Source organism: Antedon bifida, chromosome 2 (assembly GCF_963402885.1).
Source record: "Antedon bifida chromosome 2, ecAntBifi1.1, whole genome shotgun sequence".
NCBI classification, from domain to species: Eukaryota; Metazoa; Echinodermata; class Crinoidea; order Comatulida; family Antedonidae; genus Antedon; species Antedon bifida.
The window spans coordinates 18,085,483-18,100,324 of record NC_136227.1 but is presented as its reverse complement, the minus strand read 5'-3'; the positions used below and the strand labels follow the sequence as shown (position 1 = coordinate 18,100,324).

General features: G+C 35.4%; 1 protein-coding gene across 2 annotated transcripts; it reads left to right on the top strand.

Moving 5' to 3' along the window:
* Positions 1-91: 91 nt before the first annotated feature.
* LOC144858002 (3-oxoacyl-[acyl-carrier-protein] reductase FabG-like) lies at positions 92-13,767 on the top strand. Of its 2 annotated transcripts, none has more exons than XM_078714634.1 (8): positions 92-196; positions 8,827-8,966; positions 9,582-9,813; positions 10,439-10,479; positions 10,595-10,664; positions 11,242-11,278; positions 11,511-11,574; positions 12,832-13,764. In XM_078714634.1, the coding sequence occupies exons 1-8, from the start codon at positions 160-162 to the stop codon at positions 13,000-13,002; spliced, it is 792 nt and encodes a 263-aa protein (XP_078570760.1). In that variant the 5' UTR covers positions 92-159; the 3' UTR covers positions 13,003-13,764. The 2 variants fall into 2 exon arrangements, with proteins under 2 accessions (XP_078570760.1, XP_078570762.1); XM_078714636.1 differs by lacking the exon at positions 92-196 and adding an exon at positions 5,188-5,215 and having other exon boundaries at positions 12,832-13,767.
* The last annotated feature ends 1,075 nt before the right edge of the window (positions 13,768-14,842 follow it).

Here is a 14,842-nt window from a genome sequence, read left to right as displayed (position 1 = left end):
TGAGCAGTTACCGTAGTACTATTTCTATTATTGACGTTAATAAAGGCATAAATGGCGCTCCGTAGAGAAGTAGAGAATGCTCCAGTCGTCAGAATGACGCTCTGAATATTATACCTCCTGAGTAACGTAACACAAACGACGCACCCAGTTTTTGGAAGGATGACTTCGTTACATGGAAAAGTTGCGTTAGTTACTGGTAATATTTTAATTTAAGTTGAGTAGCTACAGTTGCTTATTCGAGGCCTTGGCATACTACTAAGTCTAGCTATGATATTGCCATGGAGTAACCATGGCTATTGCTAACGCTAGACTGGTGGTGGTGCAAGTACACTAGGCTAGGCCTAGGCCTAGTACAGTAGTACTAGTAGGCTAGTAAGCTTGTCGGGTAGTAGCGGGACGATTCGGCCCTGAGACGATTCGCCCCGGGACTAAGTAATAAATTGAATATAAAATTTATTTATATATATCAACATTGTCAATAAAATACGGATAGATAGTTAAAAACTTAGTAAATACCACAAAAAATTGATATAAATTTGGTCAAAAGTGAGACGTTTCGGCCCAGAAAGTCGAAGTGGGACGTTTCGGCCCAAGAGTGGGCCGAATCGTCCCGGATTCGCTTGTCCGAGTCGTGTGTAGACTAGGCCTAGGGCCCGGTCCTACTAGCCTAAACACCAAACGGAAACAAACGAGACTCGGAATGTTGCAAATACCTACAAAACGAGAGTAGATAATTGTTCATTAATTTTGAAAACCCAACTTTTAAAGCCAAATTCGTCCGAATTTATGTTGAAAACGATGAATTAGCAACACAAACAGAGTATCTATGACACGCCCATAGTGCCTTTAATTAGAAGAACAATGAGTATTGTGTTTCGTGTGTCATACCCATATAAATGAAATGAGAATAGAATAGATGATGGAGAGAGAGCGAGCCATGTGTACATTAAACATGGTAGTGTGCCCTCAGGCGTAGCATCACGTAATATCTTTCTTTAATAAAGTTAATGTTTATTTCATTTTCTTTTTTTTTTCTTTTTTCTTTTTTTTTTTTTAAGCTTTTTAAATTTAGGTAACGTAAGAAAAAAAAACTAATGTCAAACACAACACTTTGATTTATGTGAGTTGTTTCGCTTAGATAGCATATAGTTTGGTGAGTTGCCTTAACTTATGAAGTGGTTTAGTTATTATTTACAGTTGTATCTATATCCAATACAGTATGTACAAACTTTGTCTGATTTTCTGTCTGTGATTATTTACTGTAAAGTTCTGTAAGTGTTCAAGTATTATAGTTCTTTTCGGAAATTCGAGAGAATTATAGGTCCAGTTTTATTGCTTTCTTGCTGATTCTGCCCATAATGTTCGCCTTTTATTGTTGGTTGCGTGATTGGTTGTTGGTTAGGTAGTTGTTGAGGTTCTGGATCTTTTGCTGTTTTGGTTATTGTTGGAGTTGGTGTCATTGTTTTTTTTGTGATTTTCCCTTGTTTCATTTGTTGTTTGTGTATTTTCTTGTGATGCGCTTTCATTTCACGATTTTCTTAGGAATCTCCGTCCTCTCTGGTAGCTTTTTCCATTTTCAGCAACAACTTCATATGAGCGTGAGCTCATTCGTTTAGCTACTGTCGCTTGTTTCCATTCTTTTTTTTCCAGAGTTGATAGGTTGCATTCTTACAGTGTCACCTGGTTCTAGAGGTTTCAAGTTTAGTTTGTTGGTGTGTTTAATTGCAATCTTTAGTTGTTTATCTTCCAGTTTCCTTTTTATGATGGTGTTGTTGCTTATGCCTGGTTTGAGTACATTCTGCGTTGTTGGTATTGATGTTCTCGTTTGTCGTCCCATTAGTCGCTGTGCTTGACTAGCACCTATTCCTTCTGTTGGGGTGTTTCTAATGTTAAGAAGACCTAGATAGGGATCTTCTCCTGCTGCTATTGACTTCCGTAGTAGTCGCTTTGCTGTTTTTACTGCTGCTTCAGCAGCTCCATTAGATCTGCTATTTCCTGGGCTGGATCTTGTGTGTTGAAATCCCCATTTGTCACTAAAGCGTTTGAATTTTTCCGTGTATTGTGGGCCTCCATCACTGATTACGGTGTCTGGTATTCCGTGTCTTGCGAAGTGATGTTTCATCTTTGTTATGACCGTTTCAGATGTTGTTTCCTGTAAGTGTAAGTAATCTATCTCAAAGAAGTTACTGAAATAGTCTACTGTTATAAGGTAGTTCTTATCAGGTCTGTTCCAACTTTCTCCCATGGTCTATCTGGTACTGGGTGTTGGCATAATGGTTCGTGTGATTGTTTGTCGCTGAATGTTGCACATGTGTCGCAGCTTTCTACATACTGTCTAATTTCTGCTGACATTTTCGGCCAGAAGACCAGTTGCCTTGCTCTACGGAGACATGAGTTAATTCCCATGTGACCTGCATGGATCTTTTTTTTGATTTCAGGTCTCATTTTTGCTGGTATTACAATTCGATCTCCACGTAGGATTACACCATCTTGCACTGTTAGTTCATCTAGGTAGCTGAAGTATGGTGTCAGTGCAATGTATTGTTAAGTGTTTGTTTGTCATTTTTTGTGTTATTTCTTTGATTTCGTAAAGTCTTTATTTATTGAGATGAGTGTTACATTGCTGATAGTGTCAATATCTGAGTGTTGGTGGACTTGCCTTGGGGCCCTGGAAAGTTTATCTGACAATGTCATTTGTGTTCCAGGTCGGTATGTAAGGTTAAAGTTGTAATCTTGTGTGCGGAGCAAAAGTGACTGTAGTCTTTTTGGTGCCTTGGACAAGGGTTTTAAGACAATTGACACTAGTGGTTTGTGGTCCGTGATTACATGTGTGTGTCGGCCGTATGTGTAGTGATGAAATTTGGTGAGACCGTAGCACACTGCCAGCATTTCCTTTTCAATTTGGGCATACCGGCGTTCAGTTTTAGTGAGAGTTCTGCTTGCAAAAGCCACAGGTCTCCCTTCTTGTAGCAATGCTGATCCTATGCCATATTCACTTGCGTCGTTTTCCAATTTTAAGTCTTTTGTAGGATCATAGAATGCCAGTAGATTTGATTCTTGTATCATGTTTCTTATTTTGCAGAATGCTTGTTGCTGGCATTCTGTCCATAGCCACATTACATTCTTTTTCGTTAAGTCCTGTAGGGGCTTCATTACGTCATGTAGTTTGGGCAAGAATTTTGATAGATAGTTTACCATGCCCATGTATCGGCGTAATTCACTTACAGCTTTTGGTTCCTGCATGTCTGTTATGGCTTTGATTTTCTCAGGGTCTGCTTGAAGACCGTGTTTCGTTATTCTGTGGCCCATGAATGTGACCTCTTCTAGCCGTGTTTCCAGTTTCTTTCTAATCTATTGAGTTTTATTCCCTTTTGTTCGCATCTTTCTAGGAATTTGTTCAGATTTTCATCATGTTCCAATGTAGTTTTTCCATGTATGATAGCATCATCTGCTATGCACACAACACCTTCTAGACCATCCAGTGCTTCAAGTAGTTTCCGTTGGAAGATTTCTGATGATACATTTAATCCAAATGGTAGATGCTTCCATCTGTATCTTCCATATGTGGTTTGGAATGTTGTCAATAGACTTGATTTGTATCTAGGTGCACATACCAGTATCCTGACAACAAGTCTGCCTTGGTAAACACTCTTGATTGTCCCAATGTGTATTGGTAACGTATATCGTTCTCTGATCAAGGCTTTATTCAACTCCTTAGGGTCAATACATACCCTTAGGTCATCAGAGTTCTTTTTTAGTGTTACCACTAAAGCACTCACCCACGGTGTCGGTTCCTTTACTGGCGTAATGACATCCATTTTAACTAGCTTCTCCAGTTCTGCTTCGAGTTTTGGCCTAACTGCAATTGGTATTCTGCGTGTTGCCATTATAGTGGGTTGTATGGTTTGTTTGTGTGCAAGGTAACAAGTCCTGGTAACTTTCCTAGTCCACCATTGAACACTTTGTGGTCTTGAGTATTGTCTTGCTACTGCTATTCTATCCATCATATCGGTGTTGACCTTTTAGTTTCATTTGATGCGCTGCTCTGTATCCTAATAGTGGGGTGAAGTTATTGTCTGTGACTACAAATTCGACTGAGTACTTCTTCCTATTGGCAAGGTTGCATATCGTGCATCTGCACATCCCAATCGATTCTACTTTTGTGTCGTTCCACATTGTCAACATCTTTGTTTTTCTTGTGATGTTCGTAGCAAATTTTTTCTGGTAATGTGTTTACTGATGCTCCGGTGTCAACTTGGAAAATGATATTTTCTCCATATTATCTTCTTTTTGCATTTCAAATCTTTGTTGGTTTTTATGCTTTTTATCCATTCTTCTTCATCTGTTGTATATTCATTGTCGGTATCGGTGTCCGTATCAGTATCATTTTCTATGCCATGTACTCTTTTGGGTGCATACTTCTTTGTTTTGGCTTTGCATTTCTTAGCAAAATGATTACTTTTCTGGCATTTACTGCATGTTTTCCCCCATGCTGGACACTTTTCCTTCTTTCGGGTGTGATTGTATCCACAGTATTTCCAATCAATTGTCTTCTCATCCTCATGTTTGGCTGTTGGTTTTTTGGTATGTTTCTTTTTCTTCTCTTTACTTATTTTCTTGTTTCTGGCTTTCTTTTAATTGACTTGATGTTGCTTCTGCAGTTTTACAGATTATTATTGCATCTTGCAATTTCTTTTTTAGTAAAGTTTTTCTTGTTTCACTATCTTGTAACCTATAACAATTCTATCTCTAAGGAGAGATTCTTTGATTGTTACAAAATTGCATGTTTTGGCTAAGGAACGTAGTGCTGCATCATATGCTTCCATAGACTCTCCTGTCTTTTGGTCTCTTTTATTGAAAATGTACCTTTCATAGGTTTCATTTTTTTCGCCTATTATCTATTCATTTAGTTTCTTTGTAATGACTTCTACGTCATTTTCGTCTTCAGCCGCTTTAAATGTGAGACTGTTATAGATCTTTACACCATTGTGCCAATAGCATTTAAAAAGACTGCTTTACGATATTTTTATTATGTTTTGACAGTTCTGTTATCACTGCATAGTTTTTATCTGCTTAAACATTTTCCATTCCTCTACACTGTCCTCTTTTAGTTTAAGTTGGGCTGGAGGATGGATGTTTGTTAGCAGTTTTGCCTGGCGGCGCTGATGCTCTTTTCCTTCCATTGTCTATTCTATCTAACGTATGCTGACGTACAGTAAGTACTTACACAATATTTTCTTTTTCTTTAGTTGTCTAATTTTGTTTCACGCCGCTGCCACCATGTTTTGTGTGTCATACCCATATAAAAGAAACGAGAATAGACTCTTGTACGTGTGATTATTCAAGTGTTATTAAAGCACATTTAATAATACTTTCGCTAGCATCTACGATGATGGAGAGAGAGCGAGCCATGTGTACATTAAATATGGTAGTGCGCCCTCAGGCGTAGCATCACGTACTGTAACACATTGAACAACAGCAGATCGTTTAGATTATCATTTGTAGTTTTCTTACTTATAATATTTTTAACAAAAAATTGTTGACCAAAAACAAAGGTTATCACAGCCTTAATATAAATATATATAAGTAATATATGTGTGAACAAATTCAGTATCCAACAAACAAACAAATTGCATTAGTGTAGGGCCAACATGGTCATAATTAACTTAGGAGGAGTACAGTCCGAGCAATTTTAGTGGGAAATATTTATAATAAAGCTTAAATAATATTTTAAAAACATATAGTACTATGATTAAATAAATTATGAAAAAAAACAACTTTTTATGTACCAGGTTTTACGTAGCTGTAGACGTTACCCGTCCATCATCTCTTGTACAGGTTTCGGCACTGAATGCTTGTCGGTTTACGATGAAATCGGTCGCGTCTGAAATTGGTTGCGTTAAAATGAACTTCCGGTATTTTGTGTGGCGCGCCGCTAGAGCTATACTTTTGATGATATCAGTTTTCAAAATGGCCATTTCTAAACACGTTTAAATATTATATTAGGCATAATATTATATTAGGCAGTGTTCTCCCCAGGCCTTTGAAGCGTGGGTCTGGTTCTCTACCGTGACGCTTTACGGTCGGCCGTGACGCTTAAAACCTTATCCGTGACGCTTAAAAATATCAACCACAACCAATCTAAAAATAGATTAATAACAGGCAGGTACTTTCTAGAGCTGAGGCGCGGCATGCATAAAGAGCTTAATGCATACCTGTACAAGACACGTGACATGACCACAAGCCAAGAAACAAAAGACTGCGTGTTATAACAACTGAGACGCGCTTTCACCGGCCGACGTCGAGAGATGTAAACACGTGTTTTGTTACTGACATGTCTCTCTTTCGATCTCTAGTATTGGCTGTTGTCTGAATCGTCTAAAATGCGGTAACTTGTATATTGTAAATAAAACAGTGATTGATTGTATTGTTTTTCTTGTAAAAATGTTATGTGTATTAAAAAATAAATATCAATGCTATTTTCAATATCACACTGAATCGACTCTCTATGGATCGGAGGGATTTACTCTTTCGTCGGTAACGTACAGGCCTCGAATTTTACCGCGGCCAGTGCCGTCGGTGCCCTCACAGTTGGCCTCAATGCCCTCGAAAATGAACAGCACCCACGGCCACTACTGGCCTGCCCTTTTTTGCGTTGGCCGTGAGTGCCCTTCTCGAGTTTTACCACAATAAAAAACCACTGAAGTAGATAGAAAATAATGTCAAGAAGATTTGTTTACACGACTCAGACGAGACGCAAAACTATCGCCTGTCTTCGTTGCAAGGGATTTCCCTAAACGCATAATACCATGATAATACACAGTAGACGAAACATCATTTTGTAAACCAAAACAATATCGTCCCGGCCGCCGTGTGCGTGGTAAATCGTGGTATAGATAGTTACGTACATTAAAATACAGGGGTGTACACTTTTAATAATTAAGCTAAAACCGTTCCTCGATCGAAGGTCACTGAAAGTATTAAAGTCGCACCACCCCCGCCTCAATAATCGAGCTAGCCGCCTTCGTTGAAAAAAAATTACACGCACTCCTAGCTTATCCTCTCCCAACCACCGCCGATCCGATCGAACACACGCAATTCAATACATTGGGAAAAGCGTGACGCTTGATGTGAATCCTGGGGAGAACACTGTATTAGGCATATAATAATTTACCTCTATTTATATGTACTGTAATTAATATATTATATAGAGAAATAAGTCTGTGTCTTTTATTATGCAAACAATTACGTAAAAGGGAACAATTTATTTTAAAACAATAATGTTTACAATGTATAGCCCGTAAAGCCAGCGTATCCATTTTTTTCATGTATACGTCGGCGATACTTATTACTATAGATTTTAATTTTAATATCTTTTATTTCTTCATTTATAATAATCATTTAATGTAAATAATTATGTAAGTAAGACACACTGCCATCATACAACAAAGAAACAGAACTAAGCATAAAAATTGTTTTTTGTTTCTATGATGCAGTGTGTCTTTAATTCTTTAAACTCTTTGTTAAATCAGACTGCCTGTGACGTATGTAATCTGCTATATTTTTCAACCACCACCACTTAACCTTATTTTAATTTTAACCGGTGGCCATGACTTAAAGTTTGTCTTATTTTGGCCTCCATCCACACACCATCTTATCCTAATTTTGTTATTTCAGTTATCAAATACTATATTATTTATCATGTGATTGTATTTATTTCTGTGTGGAAAACCAATAAAACAAAGAAACAAACAAGTACAACTCAGTGTCTCACATCCATACGCCTTTCGTAAATCTAAATGTTAATGTTTAAATATCAGTGCAGATTACCTCTTTGAGCATTGTGTCGACCTTCATTATCCATAGGCCTACATTATTATTCTCACATCTATCATTGTACATCATAGTCCTACTGTAGGGCCGGTAGATTGATTCTATATCTATATCTATATCTATATATTTTATTATTATCCTAAAACCATGCTCACGTCAGAGTGGCGGATATCGAATGCAAAAATCATCATCATGCATCTTCCTTTATTGCATAAACCTCATTGAGCTGTATCCACTTGCAGGTATAGAACGAGTTTCGTAATTAACTGTGATTAAAAAATATGCAATAGGCACGTCTACTTGTTTAACTATTAGGCCTAAATTATTATTTATTATTTTCAAAACTTTAACCAGTGACATGCCAATCTTTTCAAAAACTTGCACAATATTCAATAAAACAAAAAAAACATTTTTAAAACGATTTTCTAAAAGAACACATTACAATTCATTAAAACCTGTAAGATAAAATGAAAATTATTTATAAATACAGTAATGAGATAAATATTTATATTTACTGTACTTACAAAAAATTATTAATGATGAGGTTTAACAAAATGTCAAATAGTATTATTAGAAATTCCAATATTCAAAATTAACTAAAAAAACATGAGCGTTTTCATTAAAAATGTATCTAATGCGCCACCATATATAAATTAGCGCGACCAAAATAAAACGCAACCAATATCAAACGTAACTAATATGATAAAAAGCGTATCTAGCGACGCTCCATACAGAATACCGGATGTTGATTTTATCACGACCGATTTCAAACGCGACCGATTTCAAGCGCAACCGATTTCATCTGGCACCAGTCAGTATACCGTACGAGAGTGATGTGACACTTTGTAATTGTTTTTGATAGTTTTTTATTTCTGTTTTTGTATATCTCAGAGAAAACATAATTTCTATTTATATTTTATATGCAAATGACAATAAATAGAAGTAATTTTCCACTGATGAATGAATGAATAAAACTACTACTTTATTTTGCAGGGGCAAGTTCTGGAATAGGAGCAGAAGTTGCAAAGCATTTTGCATCTTATGGTTGTTACCTAGCCATCACAGGGAGAAACAGTAATGCATTACAAAAGACTGCTCAAGTGTGCCAGGCAAATGGACTTCCTCAAGACAAGGTTAATTTTAACCATAGATACTACCCGTTATAAAATACTAGAGAGTCAACGAGCTGACAGCTAAGTGATGTGAACAGGGGAGGAACTCCTCAAAACATATAAATATTAAATAGTAATAATAATAATTTAATAATTTTACAATATTGTTAATGGCGATAAATTGAATTAATTTCTTCGTAACATTTTCACATAAATAATTTACCAAGAAATTAATTCATTCTATCACCATTAAAAATTATTATAAAAACTGTACTGCATTAATTAAACTGTTCTGATGCAGTTTTTAGTAATTATTAAATTATTATTACTTTTATATTTATTCGATGTTTATCAGATCATATAAGAATATTCTCATAATGACATAGAGGTGCATAACTGAGAGTAGTGGGCCAATGTGATGCATCCATATTCAATGGTACCTCTCCATGGTGGAGTGCTTGTGTTGGAGTTGACTCTCAAATTTTATCTCAATGGTTTTAAAAAAAGAAAATCTTAAACAGTTAATATGTTTAACACATTCACTGGTGTCATTTGATAACATACACTCTATGATGAAGCATGTATTGATTCAGTTGCTGATAAAATGCAATAAGAAAATAAACAATTTTATTTCAGGTTCTGTGTATAACAGCAGATTTAACAATTGAAGCTGAAATGAAAACAGTATTGGAAAAAACTATCAAACATTTTAACTCCCTTGATGTTTTGATAAACAATGCTGGAATTGTTAATCCTGATTCAATAGAGACGATAACACTACAAAATTTTGATGCTGTATTTAGTATTAATGTACGAGCACCTTTTCAACTACTACAACTGGCAAGCCCACATCTCATTAAAGCTAAAGGTATATAAATGTTCTGCACCTCATTAAAGCTAAACAAAATTGCAAGCGATTTTTAGGTTGGACAATGACAATATGTATGGCTAACAATATCTTATACATAATTAGAATATCGGTCAGCTACAACTAACTAAACAAATTCAATATTCCAGTGAGCTTGCGCTGATGTGTAGGGTTAGTTAGATTAGAGCCCAAGTAAGCAGCAGATACTGAACCAACAAGTATTATTGTATCAGGGAGCTACAAATGTTTCCCTTATTCCAACCAATAGTTCTTTACAATATGTACTTAGTCCATGTTTCCGCAGCCAAAAAATAAACCGATAAAAATTAACCGATAATTAACCCATAAACTGCCTGTGGAAACAGGGTTTAACCGGTTCTACACAAGAAAAATTAATCAATATTATTATCGAATAAAATGTTTAACCTTTGAGCTGAAGGACAAATTGTTGTGTTCTGATTTGCGCACATGGTTGTTTGGTAGGTAATGACTGACTGTGCACTTTATTTTTAATTAATTACTTGATTTGTTAAAAAATTAACTGATAATTTTTTTATGACGGGTGAAACACGGCCTTAGTATCAATATTAAATTCAAAGGTAATTGTAATCTTTTCTTTATTTAGGAAGTGTTGTAAATATTTCAAGTGTAACTGGTAAAAGGGCTGTAAGTACATTCAGGACATCTAATGTTTTTTTTATCTAATTTTAATTATTCATTTCATCATTAATTTTTACTAAAGGTTGAGGTGATAAATGTGTATTTTTATCTTCTATTTCAGTTTCCTGGTCTTCTTTCTTATTGTATGTCCAAGAGTACTATAGATCACATGACTGCATGTGCTGCTCAAGGTAAGTTGCAACATTAGTGTAACTATTGGATGGCAACTGCTGATCAAGTTAACAAAAGAAGCCCCACCTCCTTTGTCTGCAAAATTAATCTTGAAATCAAGTTGTCATTTTTTGAAAATAAACTGTTTGAATATCAAAGGAACAAGGTGATTTAATGGCAAATAATTTGGGATGCAGATATAATGTATATAATTAAGTTTATATCATACCTGTACATTCATTTTACAGTATAAAATAATAATAATGGTCTTTTGATAACAAATATGTAAAATTGGCAGGTACAGATAATGTCTAAACAATCATTTTGAAAAGAAGCCACCTTTATTAGTTTGCAAAAGTAATCTAGAAAAAAAGCCCATCTTGAAAAGAAGCCCACCTAAGAGTGCTAAAAAAATAATAAGCCTGTGGGCTTCTTTTTCAGGTTGTCATTGTTACTTCCTTTTTCATTAGTCAAGCAGAGCTTGAAAACTTATTTTGTGGGCCAAATGTACTAATAGATCATAAACAGATCTTTAGTCACATACCCTTAAACTAGTTCAACAACATATCATATCAATATTTATTTCTTTTTTTTTAGAACTTGCAATTAAAGGAGTCCGAGTAAATGCTGTAAAGTAAGTATTTACAATTATTAGATATTACAAATTAAAAGGGCACTCAGAGAGTGTATCCGTCCACCTAATTTATTATTTTCCTACATAAAATTTGTCCCCAAAACATTTTTTGTTTGTGCCTTAGTAAGGTAATTAGACCTAATTGCACTAAATAGCAAGTGAATGTGAACTCAGGAGCAATAGATTGGATAGCAAGCATCAAACATTTTACCTTCTTTGAAACTTTTTTCAGCCCTGGTGTTATTATAACAGAAGTACACAAAAGAGGTGGAATGTCTGATGAGATGTATGCTAAGGTAAATACATTCACATGCTTTAATTAATGACATAATATTTTGGCCTCCAAGATTTAAATACTGTTCAATGTGTAATGTACTTCACGCCTAAAGGCCAATTTACACAGATGAGCGGTAACGGTAAGCGGTAATTGTAAGCGAAAAACCGTGTGGCTTTTCCCATTTACACAGCGAGCGGAGTTCGCGAACTGAGTGGTGGAAAGTAGGTGCGTGTAGGCCTCGAGGCTAATGCATGTTACAGTCACTGCTGGCCTGGATGTGAATGACTGTCAGTAGGCCTAGCACACACAGACCTAAGTTTTAGAGGGATTTGTTGCCTAATAACGTACTAAAATGTATATTTTCTTTTCACTATCCTTATACGAACAATTATTCACGTCGTAGGTGTTTGTATTTCTGAATAAAAAGAAGTTGCAAAACTAGGCTAGGCCTACTACGGCACTCGTATTTATTGTCGTCTTTGACTCGACGGACGCAAAAAAAAGTTGTTGATAGATGACGTCATTTCAATCATGTCGTTGGTTGGCCAGAATCTATAACTACCGCGCGGTATTTTCACAAAATCGAATCTGTTTCGATCCAGAGTGGATTTCCGCTCGTCCGCTCCGCGTTCTGTGTAAATGGTCATAAGAAATAACATAGATTCTATTTTTGCGTTTTCCGCTCAACTTTACTGCTTACCGTTACCGCTCGTCTGTGTAAATTGGCCTTAAGATATTACACCTCATGTACGACTAGACTAAGAGTGAAAATAATGTAAAGTTGTTTCCTGGGATCGTGGTTTTCAATTGTGAAATTCAAGAGAGTGAACAGAAGAAAACTTCAGAAATGTTAAGATTCTATGAGCCCTGATAACCTCCAACCTAGAACACATGAGAATGTATCAGTCAGTTATGGAGTTAACCCCAATCTAGAAAACATGAGAACGTATCAGTCAGTTATGGGGTTGAAACCCCCAATCTAGAAAACACAAGAATGTATCGGTCAGTTATGGAGTTGAAACCCCCAATCTAGAAAGCATGAGAATGAACTAGTCAGTTATGGAGTTGAAACCCCCAATCTAGAAAACATGAGAATGAACTAGTCAGTTATGGAGTTAAAAGCACCAATCTAGAAAACATGAGAATGAACTAGTCGGCATGACGTTCCAACCCCCAACATAGCAGTATTACCAGACACCAATCAAACAATAAAAACCATGTTCGAGGAAGCTCTTCATCATCTACAGTAATAGTTTGATGTGAATTCTATTTTTAGTTCCTTGAACATTGTAAAGAGACTCATGCAATGGGACGCCCAGGAACAGTGGATGAAGTAGCCAAGTTAGTTACATTCCTTGCATCGAATGAATCCTCATACATCACAGGAGAATCTATTGCCATTGATGGAGGACGCCATGTTCTTATGTCTTCACAACAGAAAGTTTGATTAATAGTGTAGTTTGCTACTGGATTTTGGAAGGCAAATCTACAGTTTATTCATTCATATACCCTACAGTACACATTAACATAATATGCAAGTGTATATAAAATAGAGATTTATATAACAACAAAAAGTCGAAATCGTAAGACAGTATTCAAATACTTGAAATGTCTGTAATAAATAGTCAAAGCGTTTAATATGTATGAATAATAATTTAAACTTATTATGTACCCATGTCCATCAGAAGCAGATGCTCAGGGAATGGCAGTGTATATCACTTTTAACTTTGATACAAAGGTTCTATGTTATCTAATGTATAGACCTTCACTAAATTTTGACAGTTTGTGCTCTAATAACACCATTTTTTATAATCATTAATTGAAAAATGTTTATGTGACCATACAAATTACAAAGAGTTAATCCACATTGTTTGCATCAGGCACTTTTTTTTTGGGCATGATTAATTTTCAAATACAGTATTGATATTGGTATATTGTAAGTAAGTAATTATTGACATACAGTGAACTTGAATTACAGACTGAGTACTCTATCTACGCAAAACAAAATAAACACTGGCCAACAACACTGTTTAAATGAACAATACATCAGTCATTTATAATAAATTGTATAAACTCAATAAATACAATTCTGACCCCGAAATTATGAAGTCTGTACTCGTATCATATGTAGTCTATTCTTATAATCTTATTTTGCAGGGAAAACGATAGCAAAAGATGAGACGTTAAAATGTATATATGTTCTGTTCCTTTAAAATCATTAGTCAAAATGTGATGTCTTTCGTCAAAACATGTTGTTCACTCGGAATAGTAACGTCCCCTTCAAATATTTTGTTCCTTCAAGATACTGTTTCGTAGGGTTTGTAGACATTGGCTCAACAATTTAAAATATTTATTACGTAAAGAAAGATATAATTATCCTCTACCTGAATATGCTCTAGGTCTAATTTAAAGTCCAGGCAATCTGTGGATTGACCCAAAACAAATTGCAATAGTTTCAAAACTTTTTTTTTCTGATTCTGTGATTATCGATATTTCTCGAAAATAGAGATCGCCACTAAACTTTTCAATATTGTGTTCTATAGGAAGGTCTCTGTTTTAAAAAATAAATTTCAAAAAGAGAGACCATAACATCTCGAAACACAGACCCCACTAAAACTTCTCAATATTGTGTTCTATAGGGTGGTCTCTGTTCTTGAGATTTCATGAAAACCTCACTAAGACTTCTCAATCTTATGTTCCAGGGTCTGTCCCAGAGATTTCGATATTATGTTCTTTAGCAAAGTTCATAGTTCATTTTATTTGTCCATACAGAAATTCATGTGACATACAGTTGCTCAAAGTTAAAAGGTTAATACAATATAATTACATAGCAACAAAATTCAACGACTTAACAACGTTTATTAAAATGTCTAATTGAGTAAGGAACAAAAGAATTAAGGAAGCGTTTTGTTCTACAACGTGTAGCCCTCAAACGCCTTCCAGATCTCAGCCATTGAAAATCACTATAGAGCGGATGACTCTCATCTTTCATTATGGCAATGACCTTATCATAAATTTTGACGTTACAAACATCATCAAATCTAAACTGTTTAGTTATTCTGCACGCCTTATTTACTATTGAACATTCTTTAGGTCTGATTTTCTAAAACTACTGAACCATATCAGACAACCATAAACTAAGACACTTTCCATGACCGACTTATAAAATAGACCTAAAATTGTGTTGTCAACATTAAACGAGTTTAATTTTCTTAAAAAGTACAATCTAGAATTACCCTTAGACATGATCGTTTTACAATGTTCACCCCAATTAAGCTTGTTGTCAA